Raw genomic sequence first — 22,306 nt, forward strand, 5'->3', positions numbered from 1 at the left:
AATGTATTAGAAAGTGTTCCTAGCACTCTTCATCATTTTAGTCCTTGAAAAATGTGTTTATTTTATTTTTTGTCATTATAGTATTCTGTATACAGTAAAAAACTTATTTTGAATAGTGAAAGAATGTAATATAATTTTTTTTTAAGAACTATAGTTATCAAACTCTCGAGTTAATTCACTAACTCTTACGAGTTCACTTGTTCTATGCGAGTTGAATCTTGAGTAAACTCTTTTTCAATTATTATTTTCTATCTATTTAACATTTCAACATACCTTCATTTATCGTGCTATTCTCAAATACAAAATTCTCACCTTTAATAATATTATACCCTTGTTATCTAATAACATCAAACTTTCAATAAGAATGATCTATCACTACTATAACCTCTACAAGTTATTGTCTAGTGGTGATGTATTATTACTAGACTAGACTTGATTATTTAAATATTATAAACTTTATGATTTACTGTTTTGTTTTATTATATGGTTGAAATGTTTAATTAGTATGTTATTTATAGATATTTTGTTATTATTTTTATATGAAGTAGATTCTTACGAGTCGAGTTTATGAAATTTTCATGAGTCTGCGTAAACTCTCGAGTTTGATAATTTTATTAAAGACGAAAAATAAAACAAACATTTAGCAAAGACTAAATCAAAATAAATTTGTAGAGATGAAAATGAAAAAAATATTAAAATGCAAGGACAAAAAATATATTTAACCCTATAAAGTAATGAAATTTTTGCATGCTTTTCCCTCCCAAATTAAATAAGGGCACTTTAGACAATTGCTTTTAATTATTTTATTTTTCATTTATTTAATAAATTTTATTAATTAGTAATACATTTAACAAGAAGTGAATTTTAAATGCACATTTATTTGTTATTAAGAGAAGGATAATGGGTTTTAATGGTGCAATTAATGAATTTTTAATTTTACTTCATGTTTTTTCTACCACAATAAAACACTATTAAGATGATAATGTTCACAAATTGAAGAAAGGAGGAGGAGGAAGCTAGGACACCGACGTACACTCCCACACTCATCATCCTTGTTCTAGAGGTCTTTTTGGTGAGTGTTTCTTCATCACCACTTTCGATTTACCCCTTCATCTTGTGTTTGGTTGGCGATTGATGGTGAGTTGGGTTCTTGTCATGGGTATTGAACCCCTAACCTTTAAGATTTGGAGATTTGCATTCACTTAAGCAATGTATTTTGTTGCTTAAGTGTGTTTCTTTGTAGCTAAGTGCTACACTCCATCACTTAAGCCAGTATTCCAGTATCAGATCTAAATCCCAATAGCTTAAGCAAGGTTCTTTGTTGCTTAAGCAAGTCTTGTTGTCGCTTAAGCGAGGGAGGCAACAAAAAGGTGGATTTTCCTTACTAGCTCAATCACTTAAGCAACTCATAATCTTCCTTAAGCAAGGGATAGTCTCGCTTAAGCAACATGACCCTCGGAACAACGTATAGAATTTTTCCTTCTTCAAAGTTCAAAATATATATTTTAATAGGACTAAAACATAGCAACAATTTTTTTTTTTTGTTTTATTAAAGACTCAACCTAAAAAAAATAATTAGAAAACCAAAATAAAATTCATTAATTTAACACGGACCAAAAGCCTTCCCAAAATCATTCGACTGTCTCGAAGTATTTCAAGTTTTGAAGCCTTCACAGTATTTCCATTACTTCACTACAAAATTTTACTTATTTTGGTTATTTATTTATCTTGACTGAAACGGACGGATGGATAGATGAAGGAAGAAAAGACCATGTTGCTTGTAATTATTTTGTCGTTTTATTTCATTTAAAGAAAGAAGAAATAATAAATAAATAAGGAATTGTAGTTGACTAAATTGAAACACTTGTAAAAACTAAATATCAAAATTAGTTTTTTCCAAAATATATTATTGACATTAAATTGATTATTTTCACAATTGACCAATCAATTAATTAGTCAAGATAAAATATTCCATTCAAGGTTGACAATCAAAGTCAAACTAATTAGTGAGTTTAACTATGATAATCACATATCATGAAACATGCTAGTCAAACCTAGCCGTTTTATATATAATTAAAATAAAATTGAATTTTTGTTAATCAGAAAAGTCTCTTTCTCAATATGCAAAAGGTCATTGAATATCGTTGACCAGTCTTTCTCTCCTTGGAGCCGTTATTTCCCATATTGCAATTTCAGACCTTTTTATATTGACATTCTTCATTCACCTATCTCACTCTCAACAACATCAGTCTCTCTCTTTGTGGTACTCTAGGGTTTGTGAGTTTCTGCATAGCCTCCATTGCTCTCTGTCTAAGGTTCCCAGCCAATAGCCAATTTCTACCAACCACACCTCCCCATGGTATGCTCCTTACTCAAATAGGATTTTAGGTTACAATTTTTATTTCAATTGTTGATTATGTTGAACAATTTCACCGTTGGTTTTCCATTATATGTGCCTATGTTATTCATTATTTTTGATTCAGTGTTTTCGTTAAGGCTTAAATATGTTAATGTTCCTTGATATATATTTGAATATTATTTTTGATCCCTGATAATTTTTTTCTTCATTTGTGCTCTTTGATATCTTAAAAGTTTTATTTGTTATCCATGTCGTTAGAATTTCTCTACTAATCGGTGATGCGACCATTAACTTTTAAAAATATAATTTGTGGCCGATTTAAAATCACCAGTATTCATTTTGAATCTTAAATTACAATTTATGAGGACTAAAAATCGCCATATTCAATTAAAGGAGGAAAAAAGAGATACAAAATTAGATCTAAAAGAGAGAGAGATCTAAAAGAAAAATACCACATACCAACCCTACCACCCTCCTTTAATGTTGCATACCACTTCCACCTCCAAATTTAATCGCACGCACGACCCTTTTGCCTCCAAACTCCTGCACCCTTGTGCCTTCAACGACATCGACACAACCCTTACTAGCATCGTCATGTACCACCTGTGCCCAACCCTGACATTGTCGTGTCGCCTGCACCACCTTAGTGCCCACAACACCACTTGTCCTCCATAACCACCCGTGCGATTGCCAACGATCCAACCTCCATCATCAAAATGTTGTGCCGCCACCCACCACACCAAAACCTAACCGCACACTGCTACGCACAACAAAAATAACCCATGAGTGTGCCTCACCATAATCTGTGATGAGAGCGGCAACAAATCTTTGTTTGAGATCTATGTTTCATCAAAGATCTAGATTCAAATCTAAGTGTTTCCATATTTAAGTGTTTTCAAATCTGAAATTTGAGATGCTTTTCACTGCAAATCCATGTTTTAGATCTTGTGCTCAAGCACAAGTTTGCATCATATGCGTTCGTTCTCTTTTTCGTCCATCTCCTATGTTTCTATGTTCTTTTTTGTTTAAATTGTGCATTGTGTTCATATTATTCCAGAGTTTCGATTATGCATTTTCATATGTTTCGGGTTTTATGTTTGATTTGAATTGAAATGATACAATGAAGGTGAAAAAAATGGACATTAGATATTTTTTTTCTTTTTTAATTGATTTTGGCGGTTTTTAGCCACCAAAAATTTTAATTTTAATTTTAATTTTAAGATGAATACTGTTGATTATAAAATTGCCACAACCCATTTTTTTAAAAGAAAATGGTCACATCACCAGTTAATAGAAAAATTATAATGACAAGGATAAAAATAAAAAATTTCAAATATTAAAGAATAAAAACAAAAAATAATGATCAGGAATAAAAATAAAATTTGGATCTATATCTATATCTATATCTATCAGGCAGCAGTAACATATTTAAATCTTTTTCTAAAATTTGACAACAAGAAAATATTTTGATACTTCCACTGCACCAATTTTTAGACTATGATATATGACTTGGCAATGCATGCTAATTGTTTTTGACTTTTTTGTAGGAACCCCAAACAAGCATGCACTCAATTAGGGGAACGAGCAGAGAATCCAATTATGAAGGCCAGGACATATTCAGCGACCTACCTGATGTTATTATTGGTCGCATTCTTTCCATTCTTCCTACTAAAGAAGCCGTTCGTACGAGTATTTTATCCAAGAGATGGAGAAACCTCTGGAAATTTGTCACTAAGCTACACTTTCAAGATATAGAGCCATACCGTCGCAATAAGATAGACAAATTCCACTTTTTAGACTTTGTGTATGGGGTACTATTTCATCTGAATAATTCAAGAATTCAAAGTTTCTCACTTTATCTTTCAGAGAAATATGACCCTAATCATGTTAATCGGTGGTTAGCTAATATTTTAAATCGGGGAGTCACAGAGCTTTCAATCAATTCGGAAAAAGATCTCAGCATTTCCTCATATTCCATTTTGGAATCCCAGCCCTTAGAAAAATTGGTGCTGAAGATGAAATTGGGTTTTTTCACAGTTCCCACCTTTGTTTATCTCTCATCCCTCATCTTTCTCAAGTTGTCCGGAATCATAGTCATATGCAATACCCCTTCTAATGACTCAAAAAATCTCACCCTTAACTTCCCAGTTCTTAGAGAGTGTGAGATAGTGAATTGCAGTTGGTTAAATGTAGAAGGTGTCACTTTAGAAGTTCCTCTACTTGAAGTGCTTTCAATAAAGCACACAAGATCACTGTCTCCAGATTTCCATTCTATAACCAAGGTTTGTGCCCCGCATCTTAGAGAGTTATCTTATACTGGTCATGGTCACCTGTTACGAGATCCCACCTTGTTAGACCTATCTGCAACACATATTTCTTCTGCTTATATTTATCCGTGGCATTCTAAACGGGAGACTGAAGAAAAAACTGTGCTTTTTGTTTGTGAGCTTCTGAAACAACTCAACAACAATGTGGATTGTCTAAAGATTAGGTGGCCAAAGGTATGCTTCCTTGCTAGCTTCACCCTTGTTTGCAATGAATATCAGCGACAATGAAATTCAATAATGACATCAATATTTCCTTGCTTGATAATATAGTAACATTTTACTATGATAATGCTATATCGAAGTCATATATTATAACGTATATAGTTATGATCTCACATTAATTTTATTTAAGTTATGCTGTTTGTTCTTATTAGAGTAGTTGCTGTTTAGTTGCATTTTATGGATAGTATCTTTATTGTAACAACACAAATGATTTTTTTTCCTCTCTCACCCAGGATCTTGTTCTAGCCCATTATGATCTTCCTGTTCCTACATTTGGAATGCTGAGTTGTCTGGAGCTAGGTAATGTTAATGGTGAAATTTTGTTGATATTCCTACGAAACACACCATGTCTCAAGACTCTTATTTTACAGGTTAGTAATTGATTTATTGAAACTAGTGATGCGATGCAATGATCAGGTTATTTTAAAGGTTACTTTTGCAAATGAATTTTGTGATGAGTACTGATTAGCTTTATTAAGTTTTTTTAATTCAGATTATTTAGTTCTTGTCATGGAATATAATTATTTATCTTTGATCATCAGGAACTATGGCAATTTGATGAGGAGCTTTTGAATCCTGAAAATGTTCCTTCGTGTTTTACATCTAACCTTGAAGAGGTAAAGTTTAGAAAAATTAAAGGTGTTCAACATGAGCTGCGTTTTGCCAAATTTGTAATGGAATATGCTCAAGTCTTGAAGAGGGCAAGTTTCTCTCCCAAAAGGAATATGCACGGGTGGATTTTTGAAAAAGTTAAAAAGAAGATACTCTCATTTAAGAGAAGTGATAGCTTTTCGTTAATAGAATTTTGATCCTTTGAACCTGTAATCTCATGATACATATGTGTCATTTTCATTTCTATAGGATCCGGGCTACAATCCCATTTCAAGCTTCTTATTTCATTTGCGTTTAAAGTGACATTTTTTTAATTATTTATGAGCTCTTAGTAATTTTCCATTATTAACATGTGTTTATTTAAATTTAAGTAAAGACTAGAATTTCTTAATTATGTTTTTTATACGAAATATCTATTGTCTTTCTCAATAATTGCATTGATATCCACCTTAAGTAAAGATTATTTACTTGTATCTTATATATTTAAATATTAAGTAAAGATTAGAATTTTGATCAAAAAATAATACTACACATATTGTTTTCATATCTTTGGATATTTAAGGTTAATGCACATAAACTAATAAATATTTAATGAAAGCAAAATAATATTATATTTAAACTAAATGTTCTTATTTAATATATTGATCTATAATATCTAATGATATAAGTAGGTATTATATATTATTTTGAATTTTTAAGAAGTTAATATTATTAAACCTAATTATGAACAACATACAATAATTCCACAACGTACCAGCTTAATGCATGAAGTCCATATGCTAATTCAAAAAGCCGTTATAAAATTACTATGCAAATTGAAATCAAAATTAAACAATCGAATTTTACATTACAAGTTTATAATATCACGGGCGTGTTGATGTTTTGATTGATGTCATGTCCCCAATTCTTCGATTTTATATTTGTCCTGTGTTTCTTGTTTCTTGATTTTGGAGGAGAAATGAGTATTTCTGGGACTATAAAGTTAATTTGTTTTTCTTATTATTATTTGATTAGTGCAGCAGGTACAGCCGTACAGGACAATATTTTTTAAGCTCTGATTTTTTTTTCTCCAGAATTCAAGGCTGCAGGGAAATTTTATTTTTAGATGACATACTACATCGGATCTAATTATAACCGATGCAACACTATATCAAATTTTACTATCACTAATGAGGAAAGTGTCAGCTTTCTTTTTTTTACCGTCATAGATTTCTACATCAGGTTTTTGGAACATTTAGAATTAGATCATGTTTAAGCAACTAGTTCAATTAAGTATTTATTTAAAATAAAGTTTATTAATAAAACTGATTGTAAAAGCTATTATATATATATATATATATATATATATATATATATATATATATATATATATATATATATATATATTTGATCATATATAATAGTTTTACATCATTATTTAATTACAAATTACCATTTAAGTTACTTTAAAATAATTAATTCAAAAATTAATAAATTTATCATATATGATGAATTATTATTAGATGATTATGTTACACCATTGGTGTATAACTTTTTTTTTCTCTTTTTAAAATTTGATGATTTTATAAAAAATATTATCATTTATAAGTCTAAATTAATGTTATTTGAAGTTCTCCCAGTATATTGTTGAGCTGGACATGTTAGCAAAACCTAGCCTTTTCATTTCATGAGATGTATCGGGTTGAAGAGTTACTTACTAGTTACTGGTCCGTACGAGATTTTTTACCTCTTGTTCACTAGTCACCCAATGTAATGGCTCTTGGTGATTTGCTCCTCGATTGGGTATCACGAGATTTTTAATATATATTTTTTGCTGATCCAAAAACATCACAATGTAATGGCTCTTGGTGTGCCAACATTTTTTAATAAGATTTTGGTATGCTGAAGAGAAAGTAAGCAAGATCCCAAACTACGATTGGCACACAAGATACTGACCTACAAAAACCCTAGATTTATTCAAATAAAGGAACCAATAAAAGAGGAGATATAACACATGGGGGGCGGGGGCGGTCACCAAACCCATGAAACAGCAAAATTGTCTAACAGAACCTATACAAAGGCAAACCAACTATGCTTATAATAATCCTCCAGAATAACTCTAGGAGAGGACTATCCCACCAAGAAAAACCCTCATGAGTCATGACGAATACCATAATTGCCAAGTTTATCAGCACAACAGTTCCCTCCATGGAAAATATGAGACACTCTAAAACAAGTTGACCTCAGTCTCCAAAGGCAAACTTCCCAATAGTTTCTAATAAGATGCCAGGGAACTAAATCCAAGTTCTGGTAGCTACCACCAATGGAAGAATCACTCTCGAGCCACAAAAATCTTTTCACTTCTCCTTTATAGTTTCTTCAAATCCTCTCTCTTGTATATCTTCTTCATTCTTCACCTCTATATTTCACATTTCACCTTCATTTTGCACTTTTTGGTGTTCACGTCCATGGCTTTGATTTCGTCAGCATAAATATATAGGGGCTGATTTCTTCAACCTACGTAAACAGAGTTTGACACAAGCTGGTTTCTTCACTCCTATTTGTGTGAAAACTAGGTTCAAAATATATTATTGTACTAGTAATTGTAAAATTAATTGTGTATTTAATACAGCTTATATTGGTAAAGAGAATTCAAACCATCATGGGTTACCAATTAAGTTGCCTGAAGATTTTCTTGTTTTGAAGAGTCGGTTTTAGACTTGGATCAAGCGTGCATGTGTTTCTAGAGTTTAAATTAAAAAGGCATTATTACTCTCGTTCTCTGGGAAGACAATAAATCAGTTTTGTGAAAACATGGTCTCCATAGAAGTATGTTAGAAATGAGACAGACTGAAACTGATTTCACTTATTAGAGGGTGATTATTTTCTCTTACATAAGCTTGTATCATTGATATTTACTTTGAACTATATAAACGTATGTAGAGTGTTCGATGTTTGAGGGACTACTTTACTGCTGCCATTTTTTGAGATGTATTGTTGGTCTTCCATTGTAATCTTATTAGGCATTATTATCTGGTGAATTTCCATACAAGCGGCCTTCAAGTCTTCAATCAGTTACTACTTACTAGTGGCTGATAAAGGTCTTGGGTGAACACTTGTTATTTGTGATCAGTGGGTAATTCATGCTCATTGTATAAATGTGATATGTAATTAGATCAACATCTAAATCAAGTGGAGAAGGGAGAAGGAAAAGAAGAAAGGTCACGGGTTTGAATCCCCCGTTAACAAAAATTAATAATACTAACAACTAACATATTATGTTAGTAAAAAAAAATATGAAAGAAGAAAAAGTAGTAAGCATCAGCAGCCCCACTCTCGGTTCGGTCGTCTTTGTTTCTTGTCCTAACAAGGGATGAAATTAAAACTATTTCATGCATTCTTCCCGGACATAAATATTATTTTTACCAGCACTCGTATTTATTGATGGTAAAGCAATATTGCATGGTAGATTGCCAACGCATATGCTCGCAGAGGGGTTGGTATTGATTTGACTATCTGTGTGTTATGTTCTCAGTACAAAGAGGATATATCTTCTTTTTTTTCAGTGCCAGTTGGCATATCAGGTTTGGTGTTGTGTGCACAAATGGCTTGGTTTCTGTATTGCATGGTCCAGCATATTCAACCTCAACAGAACTATGTTCAGCGTGGTTTTCTTAATAATCGAAGGCATCTTAAATTTCATTTTTTGATTTGGCATACCACATGCTGGTGTCTTTGGCTGCAGAGGAACAAAGTAGTATTCCAGCAGTCACATGTCGGATGTTCTGAGTGTGGTATCACAGATTAAGACAATGTCCTTAATCTGTGATACAAAGTTTCAATCTATTTTATTATTGATTAATCTCTATTCATCCATAAGGATTGAACTTGAGATATTGTTTAAATGATCTACTCATTCCACTCAAAACTAAGACTTGTTGATACAATGAGATTTGCTTACATAACTTTTATTAGTAATGTAATTTTAGAAAATTACATTTCACATTAGTTGAAATATTCTATGTCGTTCTTGCTTGCATAAAACAAGGTGTGTATGAAACTGAGATGAATATTTTTCTATTTGCACCTCAAACCAAAATCTGAAATCATGAAAAAAAAAATGAGATCTGCTTATGTGTGTGTATATCATAGTTAGATAAATATTTTCTATAAGTCATCACCACAAACAAATTACAACAGAAAAACAACTATATCCCCCCTTCTTCAAAGCTTTACTAATCCTTTAAACACAATAATCCAGATCATTCTTTGCAGTGGCTATCCTAAGGAACTTCATATCTTGAACCCGATAATTATGCGCTTCTTGAATCATTCTTCTAATCTCAACTGCTAACAGTCTTTCTCTGCCGTTGCTTATAGTAATTTGGTTCTTACTGCAAGTGATCTTTTCCTCAGCAGACACAGATAGTAAGCCATTTTCATCTATGGCAAAACATATATACAAACGAAGGCCACGAGGAGCAGGAGGAAGAACAGAAATCCTAAAAATACCCAGCAAATGGTTATCACTAGCTCTTGTTCTCTCACCTTCATAAACCATAATCTTGACAGCGAATTGGTTATCTTTAACTGTAACATATTCATGTGTCCTCTTTACTGGAAAATTCTTAATGCCTACACACAACAATGCCAGGGTTGATGCTCTTGCACAGATCTTTACATTTGAAAAAGTCTTGCAATAGCTGCTGCACTTTGGGAATCCTAGAACAGCCACCAACAAGGACAACATCATGCACACTGCTCTTGTGCATCTTAGCATCAGTAAACTATTAGTCCTCTTCTCAAGTCCATATGCAATAGCTGCAGCGATGGGTTCATTGATTATTCGCATAACACTCACACCAGCAATGGCACCAGCATCTATAGTGGCTTTTCTTTGAGAGTCATTGAAATAAGCAGGCACAGTAATCACTGCATTCTTCACCGGTGTTTCCAAGTAGGCCTCGACATTCTTCACTGTACTTCCGACCATTTAGCCTCTTAGCATCTGCAAAAGTTTCAAAAACTCCGATCATTGCTTTTCCCTGATATATGTTTACACAGCATTCATAAAACAAAACAGACAATCATACTTAAGAGTAGAAAAATACACCAAAAACAGTGTTTGCTGGATTGGACGCAGCTTGATTTTTAGCTGCATCTCCAATCAACCTATCATGGTCAGTGAAAGCAACACAGGAGGGATTAGTGTTGTTGCCTTGGTCATTGTGGATGATCTCCACTCGATAGTACTGGTCCCGCCATACTGCAACACACGAGTAAGTTGTGCCAAGGTCGATTCCTATGGCCATTAATCTACTTCAAGTGAATGAAGATTGAGAAACACACAGGAAATGAATTCAGGCTTTGAAAGACTCGGAAGTGTCGTTTAGTATCGTAGGCTGATTTTTATATTTGTGAAATATGAAATTTACATGAAACACTCAAAACTATATAGTACATGTGCGCATCTTCCATAAAATGAAATTAGATATGCCTACTAGTCGTCGGAAATCACGACGTAATTAGTCCCATTATTAACATGAGTCTCTTCGTGCACCTTCAAGGAAAATGGAAAACCAAAAGATTGAAGACCTTCAATTGATGTTGTGAATTGTGATATAATACTAAGTTAGCATTCATTGATTTTCCTTCTTTAAGGTGACATGGTGATCTTTTATGACACCGACTTGGGAAATGATGACCACATCGAATGATGTAGGTAGTCATGCTGTCATGGATTGATGACCCCATTTGTTATAGTTTTTTTTTTTAAACGAATCACTTCATTGGCAAATGATAATTATAGTTTCCTTATCGAGGACATACAAAAAACTTTCTTAGTGGAGACAATAAATAACTTAAGGTCCCATTTTGGGTGATTGTGAATTGCAAGTTTTTAGTTTTCAGATTGAAATTTGATAACAAAACCTGTTTGGGTAAAAAGGGGTTGAAGTGGTTTTTAAACAATTTTCAGAACCATTTAACCTTATTTCTCAAAACAGAAAAAAGTAGTTTCGTCATTTCCGTTTTAGGTTTTCAGAAGGCTTATGAAAGTTGTCATTCGTTCTCCAACTTCCATCGAACCCTAATATCTCATCTTCTCCCTTGGTTCTCTCTGTGGCCTCCGTGGATTCTCTATGTTGCCTCCATTCCATCAAGCACAGTTGTATGTGCGTGAAATCGGGAAATTTTCAGGTAGAAAGGAGTAAATTTGGGGATATTGATTGATAATTGGCAGATTGGGTATTTTTGTGGGCATGGGAGAACTGGTTAGGTGAAGACTACGAAGTATTTGTTAATTAACGTTTATCTTTCTATAATTTTCTTTTACCCAATAACCTACAATTTTTATAAAAATATTAAATAAAAACAAAAGCGTTCAAATACATATAATATAATATATAAAAAAATATTCTATCCATAATATAAAAAGATTACACAAAGATACTCCTACAAAGTTTTAATCTTTTTAAAGCCTATTAATCTTCCAACAAAGTAAATACAGTATTAAATAAAAATAAATACATTGTTTATCCATAATAAATACATTTAATAACTTAAAGATATATAAAAACAAACAAACATACATACATACTTATCAATTACCAAATATAAATATGAAGATATAAGTACTAAGTAGACGAGCGTTTAGAATTAATCATTGTTAGAAAAAAGATGTTACTGGCCCTTACACACACATGCCAAAGCTTTTGAAGAGAAAAAAAGGTGAAGACATAATCAGCAAACTTCCCGAATCACTCATAACTTGCATACTCTCTTCTCTCCCACTCAAAGATGCAGTTCGTACAAGTGTGTTATCCAAGAAATGGTTACTGCGTTGGACATCCATCACCAAGTTGGAGTTGGACGACATTGTGTTCCACTATCCTAAGAAGAAGAAGACGAGTGGGAAAACAAAAGTTACAGAACTTTGTGAACTTTATGAATAGGGCACTTCTTCTGACAAATGCATCAAGTTTCTCACGCACTCACTATTGCTAACAAGTATGATGATGAGTCCCTTCTGAATACTTGGATACCTAACATCTTGTTACGGAGGGTAAAAAATCTTCGTATTGACACATATTTCGAAATGTCCTTCTCAGCTCTTGCATCTCATTTTCTTTTCAAATCCGTGATGTTAGAAGAATTGGTGCTGAAGATAGATTATTGTGCCGTTATTGTTACTGATAAAACCTTTAATTTGTTTATTTTAGACACCTGAAACTCCTCGAGTTGTCTGGAATTTTATTTACTCTTGACAATAGCTCAGGATATCTTACTCTTAATTTACCAGTTCTCAAAGTGTTTAAAACAACAAATTGTGCTTGGTTAAAAGCAAAACGTATCACTGTAACAGCACCTCTACAAAGCGTTATAATAGTGCAAGACTACAAGTCCATGTCTTATGCGACGTCTAACTGTATGATCGAGTTTTCTGCTTCACGTTTGAGAGATTTTACTTATCGTGGCTATGATTATATATCGCATTATTTCAAGCTTCTCTTAGCAAAGCTGTAAACCCATGGGAGAACAAAGATCCAAAGATAGAGTCCCTTGTCTTTGTGCTTCTCAAACAATTCAGACAAATGAAATATCTTAAACTTGAAGGTGGTTCAGAGGTAAGCATTGTTTCTTAAACCTTTCTTCATTCTTGTTGCATTCGAATATATCATGTGTGCGGATCCTCTTGGATTCTGAAAGTTTATCTCTATGGTTAAAATAGAATTTATACCGTTATCCCTTTATAGTGTGTGTTTCTCTCCTACTAAAAGTTTTCAGTATTAAAGAGGTTAATTACATACTGGCTACTATAATGTCATACCCCTAACATTTGTTTGGATTTTGGCAAGAAAGTTGAGTGGAAAGATAAAAATAAAAATAGAAGACTAATAAAATAGAAAAGGTATACTATTTAAAAAGTAGAGAATTTTTATTTATTTATTTAGAAGAGTGAAAAATAGAGTAAAAAGAATTATATGAAAAATATTTTATATTAATTAAAAATATTTAATTTGGTAGTTTATTATTTTTTCTGAACATAGAATTGTTTATTTTAAAAAAATTGTGTAGTTTTTTTTTTTGCAAAATTAAAGAGATTATTTCCTTCCAATTTTGAACAAATTTTTTTCTAATGAATTTTATATAAGCAATTTCTTTTGTTATTTCTCTTTTCGGCATTTAAATAAATGCTCCATATATGATAATTTTATTTTATTATTCAGTTCATTTCCTTTTACTTTATTTTTACACAAAGAGATAAAGTTAATAGTAACATGAATATACAGATATAAGAGTAATGATATATGAATTACAGTACCTCGTTAACATATATATTAAGAAGTTTTCGCCTGAATTGGAGTGTATATATGGCACGTATATTCACAGAGCTAAAGATTCTTATGTATATTATATTTTTACTCAAGCTTGCTGCTGTATCTAGAGTGTCATAATTATACAAGTAAGTTTGTTTATGTGCAATCCAGGTACTGGCATAATCAAGAGTGACTAAACTACCTTTATTTGGAATGTTGAGCCAATTGGAGCTTGGCTTGGTTAGTGGCGAGGTTTTGTTGGGCTTACTTCTAAAGTCACCGGTTCTTAAGACTCTAGCTTTCAAGGTTGGTAACTATCGCAAATACAATATTTTAGCTTTTGATAATTTTATTACACCTTTCTATGATTCTTATTTGGATTACGATGATCAATCATCAGGGAATATCTAAATTCGACAAAGAACTTTTGAATTCTGCTGCTGTGCTCGAGTGCTTGACATCTACACTCCAGGTTGTAAAATTTCATAAGCTACATGGATTTGAGCATAAGCTGTGTTTCGCAAAATTTGTGATGGAAAATGGTTTAATTTCTGGAGAGGATGAGCTTCTCCCATGCCAGCTATTCATGGGAAAATCGAAGGTTATAGAAGAATTTAAAGAGAAGCTATTATTGAATTTTCATATAATTTTTTATTAGGTTCCAGAAGCAAGTGGTACAGTTTCACCATTTTTCTGTTTTGGGTATCGATCAGGTCTACATGTGTTTTGTATTTTCGGGTATCTTATTGGCTATCCCAATATGCACCCCGTTAAATAGAAATGATTGATTCTGAATTTTGGTGCTGAATATTGTATTAGCATGCAGCAAAATTGCATTCGTGTGGTTACTATAAGTTACTAACCTTTAAGAATAAGATGGCAGTTGAGATAATAGGTTTTTTTATATTAAATCCTGATAATGTGCCTTCCTGTTTTATATCAAACCTAGTGTTAAAGTTTGGAAGTCTTAATGGTGATAAACATGAGCTGCGTTTCACTAAATTTGTAATGGAAAATGCTCAGGTCATGGAGAGGACGATCTTCTATCCTACTTTGGCTCTACACGATTCGAAATTTGACTATGAAAATGTTAGAGAGAAGATATTATCGTTTAAAAGAAGTGTTATATTTGTATTTATAGAACTTACATCGTTTTTCTATTAGGTTACGGAAGCTTTTTTAGAGGGTCAGAACTGCAAAATCATTTCATGATTATTATATTATGCCCTTCATCGTGTGACTCTGATAACTGATAACTAAGCAAATTGATTTTCGCTTTAGTTTCTCTTTCAACTATCTATATTATCTTAGGGTATAAATATTTGTATAAATGTGTGGGAGAGCTTATGAAAATAGGCTACTGTATGCTACATCTCTAAATTGTTTTAAGTATATTTCGATTTCTTTTCTGGGACAGCTTATACAAATAGTAAACAGTTTGTGAAATTACTTTAATCAATATTTACTTTAATTGTAAAAATAACTTATGCATGAATATTTATATGATAAATGATAACTTAACTCGGTTGAATAAATACATAAATTAATTATAAACTTAAAACTCTTTTGGGTTTTTTACTTTATTTTTTTAAAATAGTACTCAATGGAAAGATCTTTGATCCAAAACTCTCGTAGAAGTGCAGTGATAAAGAGACTTGGAATTGGTTTTTAATAAAAAGAAACCATGAAGCACATAATGACATAGACTAGTTTTACTCTACAACTGTTGAAGGCAAAGTGGATAGCGAGGGTTTGCGTTGGATTGGACAACAAAGTCACACACTTGGGCGGCAACGATGACGCCAATCTGCTTCATATAAGAAAAGCCAATGGCCTCTAGGGAGGGGAGAAGAATCTATGAAGAAGGGGGGCTTTTGACAGAATAGATAAATAATTAAAAAAAAGAAGCTTAAAACGTTGAACAAGAAACCACTCCACAAATGGCGTTGTAGCATTTCGAACCCTAATCACAACAGGCTACAGGTCACGTTCTATTTTGAAGCTCTCTTCTCCAGTTCTTCAAACCCGAAGCGAAAGGCACGTTCCAAGCACATGCTCCAAGCTTCTCTAATGGGTATATCTCAAAATCCCTTCTTTTAATTCTTAACCTATATGCCAATTGCTTTATGCCCTATTTGCATCTTACTATAAGGTTTATTGGGTCTTGGTGTATGTGGAAGCTAAAGGGGTCTTGCCAACTGCCACTCTAACAGAACAACAACAAATCTCTAACTTGGTATTTGCATTTTATGGTCCAAGGTCTAATTTTAGGTACTGATTTTCCCTTACTCGACCTTTATTTATTTATTTTTTAGCTTTCTAACTTGTGTGTAAAAATTGAATAAAGATTGACATAATGGGGACAGAAACTACTGGGTCTATTTTCTTGACTATTATGTTTGCCTGGTCTCAACAACTGGAAAGGGTTCTTTCTGCTCTCCCATATTCTGACTAATTATGTTACAACTTTGTGATTAGAAGATTAATAGATACTGGTTTTGGAAATAGATGGTGCTGGTTCTTAAACTATTTGTGACATATAAAAAGCACTTCATTTCCTTGTAGTAAAAACTGTACTCTAGTTTTGATTTTTTTTCAGAATCTTGTAGTCTAATTTGGAAGGTATATATTTGGTATAGATTCTTTTAAATTTATATTCCTTATAATATAAAATTCTTTTATACTTGGATTATGTTTGCTTAGCTACTGAGCTACATGGTAGAGATAGTTTTATACTTGCTTGGATAGTTTTTGAGAACTAGTGAGCTACTTGGTATATATATATATATATAGTTGACGGTTTTAGCAATCATTTTCCTTCTTAGTGTTGGATTCTTTGCAGATTCTTTGATATGTCATGTGTGCTTACTTGTGATTGGTGTGAGTTTTTGCTAGTGAAGGAGAGATTGGGAATGTGATAGGGTGCCTTTATCTTTTGTGTGTGATATGGTTATTTGTGGTTTTAATCCTCACTTCCAGCTACACTACAAGTTTAACATCCATACTCATTCTTGTAATGTAGCTGGAAGTACAACTTGCAATTACAAAGGAGTTAATGAATTCATCCAATTTGCAATTAGTCAAAGACAACAACTTCCAAATGTATCCAATAATAAGGTGTGTCCTTGTTGAAGATGTGAGTGTTGAAGATGTAGACCTTTTTATTAGATGTTTTCATCGTTTTGGATTTATGATTTTCTATTAGATGAGACATGTTTCATCTTTTTTTATTTATGACTCTATCACATGTTAACATGTCTCATTCTTTTGGATTTAGAACTTACTATTAGATGTAGAGACATGCTTTATTTATTTTGATTAATGAGAATGATTGATGTCAACATCTAATTTTAATTTATATATGTTCTTATAATTGAGGCTATTTGTTGTTGTAATTGTGGTCCTGATGGTTTTCATCGGTAAAATTGAGAAAATATATAAAAAAAATTCAAGTACAACTAAATTAGCAACAACAGCATTGGTCAATAATCGTTTAATATTAATAATTGAATTTAGCAACGGCCTGAGTCGCTAAAATAACGACCAGATAATTATGGTGGCAGACACAACCTAAATAGCCACCAAAATAGTTTACTAAAATTGTCACCGGATTTGCCACCAAAAATAGGCACCGACTAGTATATATTTTAAATTATCTACAGGACATATCAGTTGCCAAATTCGTGGCTAATTTTAGCAGGCCAATTTCGTTGGTCATAATATCGAGTTTTTTTTAGGGTAATTTACAGTCGCAACTAAAAAAAAAAACTTAAAAATATTTTTAAAAAAAATTCTATTTCATAAGAACCAAAATGTTATTTAAGCCAAATTTTTAATACTTTGAAGACTAAAGTGATAGTATCGGATAAAATTCATCATTTAACCGATTTGTTTTTCATATCTAATACTCAAAATTAGTTTATTTATTTGATATAGAATTTACTTTTTAAAAAATTCTACATACTCTTTAATTTTAGTAACTTGAAAATTAATTTAAAGTTCTATTTTATAATCTATTGAAAAAAATTATATATATATATATATATAAGTTATTGGAATTAGATTTACATATAAGTTAATAAATTTAAGCCTTTAAAGAAATTAACAAAAGTATAATAGTAGACTAGTAGTATCAGGTATAACAGCAAAATAATAATAATAATAATAATAATATAATTTTATTTATTAATATTGTTGCCGTACATTATTTATATTTATTTAAATAGATTTTAATTAGACTTAATTTTTTAAAATAATTTGAAGTCTAATTTTTAATTAAATATTAAAAAAAATTGATATAATATATATAAATCTGGCTTGACCATTTAATTTAATATAAATTATAAATTTTGATATAAAAGAAAGTTAACCTATTTTCAATTTTCATCCTCATTTCTTTGGTGCGAAACGAAATGCCATAGAGAAAAACAGAAGAGGGGAATTTAGATGAGAGTACATGTTAAATGCTACTACATAATGTTACTGACACTGTTCCCTATGTCATGTCAATAGGTCAATTTCAACGCTACTTTGGCAACCGCCACTTCGATTCACCGCTTCTTCTCCCTCTATAATACCAACTCGTTATGTCTTCACCAAAGGGTTCAAAAACAATAGTTGGTCACTGATAACAATGGCAGAAAAAGTTTAAAGGGAAACAGATTTTCATTATCATCGTCGTGCTATTCAAAGGTGAGTGAGTTTATGGCATGCATGCATGATATGGATGCATATTCTGTATGCTGTTTGAGGTTTTTGATGAGTTATTTTTCTTTAAAAAAAACAAAACTATATCTGTTCTCCATTTTTCCTACAGCCAAATTCTAATCAATTACTACATAATGCTGTATATGTTTAGGAAAAAGGGAAATGAAGGAGAGGGATTTTTATGAATGGGAGAAGAGGTATGGTGTTTATTTGGAAGAGTAGCCGGATAAAAATAAATTTAGGTGTATTCTTTGACCTATCCCTTTTTTTCTGCAATATGACTGGACCTTAAACCTTAATATAGGGTTTAGTTGAGGGAAAAAATGAAATGGGAATGGAAGGGAGAGAAGAGATTTTATAAAGTTTAGTTGTTTGGTTCAATTTTAAGAGAAGAGAGGGAAATGGAGAAGAGCAAAATTTCTCTACATTCAATTTGTATCCTCCTCCAACATTGGGGGATATGAAGAGGGAGGAAATTTTAAACATTCGTAAGTGTATTGATTAAAATATCTCTCCATATGAAATATAAGAGGGTAAAAGTATGTTAATTTTAAAATTCCTTTTCTCTCTTTATGAATTATGAATTAAACAAAAAAAAATCCTCTTTTTCATTAAAATCCTTCATTTTCCCTTCCTCCTCTCCATAAGCATGGGTTGGGGTGGAAGGAAGTAAGAGATAAAAAGCGAAAGAGAAAAAAGTGACTAATATAATAAGTGATGTAATGGGAAAAGAAGAAATAGAAAAGCATAGGAGAGAATATATAATTATATATATATATATATATTAAAATATAAAGTAGAGAGAAAATTGGAAGTGAGAAAAAAAAAAACAAGAAGATTTAAGAGAAAAGAAAGGATGATTGAACACATAACACTTAGTTTTATAATTCCAAGACTATGAACAAAAAACTACAAATCTAAGTATTTTTTGTTCCAACTTTTTTCTTATAAGCTTTGTTCCAAGTTTTCTTATAAGAGTGATGATGGAAAGGAGGCAAAAGTAAGAGGGTAGGGATTTTTGTCCCTTACTCTGGCCCTCTTCTCTAACCAAACACTATATATGATTTCACAGCAACTAGATGCATTGTCATTGGGTACGTATGTGAGTATTAAATGTTATCTTGCTAATGCTATTATCTACTTTGACTTTTGATTCCTTTTACAAGATATTATGTGTGTGTGTGCATAAAGTGCTTATCAGTGCAGCAAATTATTTGTAGGCAATTGTTACAAATATGGATGAGTCATCTGATTCAAATGTTGTTGGCTCTAGCACATGCAAGGAAAAACTTTCAAAGAAGGTGAAGGCAAAGGAAGGTGCTGAAAGCATAATGAACAAGCTACCTGAACAACTTATAAGTCATATACTCTCTCTTCTCCAGCTAAAGATGCTGTTCGTACAAGTGTTTTGTCCAAGAAATGGGCATATCACTGGACATCCATCACCAAGTTGGACTTAGATGATAGTGTGTTCTATTATCCAAAGAGAAAGACAGGTGGAAAACAGTACTTTATGAACTTTGTGTATAGGGCACTTCTTCTTACTAAAAATCCTAGTATTGAAAGTTTCTCTCTTGTGATGACTAACAAGTATGATGTATACATGTTCAATACGTGGATATCTGGTATCTTGAACCGAAATGTGAAGAATCTTCATATATGTTCACATTTTGAGGTCCCTTTCAATGCTCATACATCCGATTCCCTTTTTGACTCGGAGGTATTAGAAGAACTGGTGCTGAAGATGATTTGCACTATACCAGTTGTCAAAACCTTTCTTCATTTTGGTCACCTAAAATGCCTGAGGTTGTGTTCAGTTGTATTTGATCTTGAATCAAGCAGCTCAGAAGATCTGACTCTTAGCTTACCAGTCCTCGAGGTGTTTGAGACAAAAAATTGCACTTGGTTTAATGCTGAGAGTGTCACTTTAAGAGTGCCTCTACTTGAAAGTGTCCTTATAGAACATGACCCCGCTGCAGTATTTTATGAGCTGGATTCCTTGCCAATCAAGATTTCTGCTTCGCGTCTGACAAAATTTACATTTTGCAGTTATTGTTATATGGCACAACATGTTCTTCTGTTAGATCCATCATCAGCTCATAATGCTTCTGCTGATATAACTATCCGATGTGATGAGGACAGTGACAGTGTATCAGAAACAGGATCTTATGCTTCTCTGCTTCTCAGGCAATTCAGTGAAGTGAAGTATCTTAAATTTGATGGGGCGGAGGTAAGCATCCTTAAACCTTTCAAAACATTGAATGTGAAGAAACCAAAACATGAATTTTTTATGATGAAATGAGATCTACTGCATATCTACATCAATTGAGAAATTATCATTATCAATGTATAGTTTCCTGCGCAGCTAATTAGATAGTTAGTAGCACTATCGCACATATGAATATTAAAATATGTTGATTTGAATTCTAAAGCTATATTATTGAATAGTGTTGAAATAAAGTAAAAACTTCGTACCCCATTGCCCGGAGGCTCTTCGCTATGCGAAGGTATGGGGGAGGGATGTTGTACGCAGCCTTACCCTTGCATATGCAAAGAGGCTGTTTCCGGATTCGAACCCATGACCAACAAGTCACCAAGGCACAACTTTACCGCTGCACCAGGGTTCGCCCTCAGTGTTGAAATAAAGTAGTGGCATTTATATTCCCATAGCTAGAATTAGGAGAGATCTATGTTTTAAACAAGTTTGTTCCAGACAGAATTGAAGTTAGAGTTAATTACATCAACCCCCCCCCCCCCCCCCTGAAGTTTATTCAGATTGCACACAGTACCCCTCCTTGCTTAATGTTTACAACAACTTCCCTTATAGGAGGTGTCTGTGTAATGTTTTTCTAACAATTGTGGGGGTTAGTGTAATATATAACATGATGTCAGTGTAATGTTTTCAAACATTATGGGAGGTTAGTGTAGGAATAGGAAAAAAAAAAGTGGTGTTGTGTCCAATTCAAAAAAAACTCAGGAGTGTAATTTGCTGAGTTAATTGTATTTCATCTTTCTGTGGTATATAAATCAGTTTCTTTTATTGTTATCCAGGTTCTGCCACTATCAGAATCAAATGTAGCTACTCTACCTGTATTTGGAAGGTTGAGCCATTTGGAACTTGGCTTAGTTACTGCTGAGTTTTTATTAGCCTTACTTCTGAGGTCACCAGTTCTCAGAACTCTAGCTTTCAAGGTTGGTAATTAGTAAACTATCATTGCTAGTAGCTACTAGCCTCTTTATTTTTTTACACTTTTTATTTACCTTTGTGATTCATATTTGGACTTTGTTTGATGATTAATCACAGGGAATATTTCAATTTGACAAAGAGCTTTTTAATTCTGCTACTGTTCCCCATTGTTTGACATCTACACTCCAGCTTGTGAATTTTGGAAAACTGCATGGATTGGACCATGAGCTGAGTCTAGCTAAATTTGTGATGGAAAACGGTGTAGTGATGGAGAGGATGAGTTTCTCTCTCGCTAATCATGGCTTGGCCAAATCGAAGATTATTAAAGAATTTAAACAGAAGCTGTTCTCATTTAAGAAAGGCTTCTCTTTTGCTATTGTTGAATTTTCTTGTGAATAGGTTACAGAAGAAGTGGTGCAGGTCTTCTATGTTTTGCTTTTTTTTGCGTACTATCTTAATTTAAGTGGAAGTGGTGAATCATGAATTTTGGTGCCAGTTGTATTGGCAGCAACATTGTTTTTGCGTTTAAAAGTTAATTTAAGACCAATTATATTCATATGTACCAATGTACACTAAAGTCTCGCAGGTTTTTACA

The 22,306-nt window shown here is 32.4% G+C and overlaps 2 protein-coding genes and 2 pseudogenes across 2 annotated transcripts; 3 read left to right on the forward strand and 1 right to left on the reverse strand.

The window, feature by feature from the left end:
• The first annotated feature begins 3,921 nt into the window (after positions 1-3,921).
• Positions 3,922-4,914, forward strand: LOC102662597 (F-box/FBD/LRR-repeat protein At3g14710). The gene has a single exon (XM_014766282.3). The coding sequence runs from the start codon at positions 3,922-3,924 to the stop codon at positions 4,912-4,914; it is 993 nt and encodes a 330-aa protein (XP_014621768.3).
• A 4,762-nt stretch (positions 4,915-9,676) lies between these two features.
• On the reverse strand, positions 9,677-10,811 carry LOC100786896 (heat shock cognate 70 kDa protein-like; annotated as a pseudogene).
• Positions 10,812-12,200: 1,389 nt separating this feature from the next.
• Positions 12,201-16,272, forward strand: LOC112998734 (F-box/FBD/LRR-repeat protein At3g14710-like; annotated as a pseudogene).
• Positions 16,273-19,759: 3,487 nt separating this feature from the next.
• Positions 19,760-20,826, forward strand: LOC102665926 (F-box/FBD/LRR-repeat protein At3g14710). The gene is made up of 2 exons (XM_026124876.1): positions 19,760-19,841; positions 19,907-20,826. The coding sequence occupies exons 1-2, from the start codon at positions 19,760-19,762 to the stop codon at positions 20,824-20,826; spliced, it is 1,002 nt and encodes a 333-aa protein (XP_025980661.1).
• Positions 20,827-22,306: the final 1,480 nt, after the last annotated feature.

This window comes from Glycine max, chromosome 13, assembly GCF_000004515.6.
Source record: "Glycine max cultivar Williams 82 chromosome 13, Glycine_max_v4.0, whole genome shotgun sequence".
NCBI classification, from domain to species: Eukaryota; Viridiplantae; Streptophyta; class Magnoliopsida; order Fabales; family Fabaceae; genus Glycine; species Glycine max.

Bases quoted from the DNA above. Each gene is read 5' to 3' on its own strand.
- LOC102665926 (XM_026124876.1), top strand. From the start codon at position 19,760: ATGGATGAGTCATCTGATTCAAATGTTGTTGGCTCTAGCACATGCAAG. The intron at 19,842-19,906 runs GTGCTGAAAGCA...TCTCTTCTCCAG, and splicing joins GAAGGTGAAGGCAAAGGAAG to CTAAAGATGCTGTTCGTACA.
- LOC102662597 (XM_014766282.3), top strand. From the start codon at position 3,922: ATGCACTCAATTAGGGGAACGAGCAGAGAATCCAATTATGAAGGCCAG.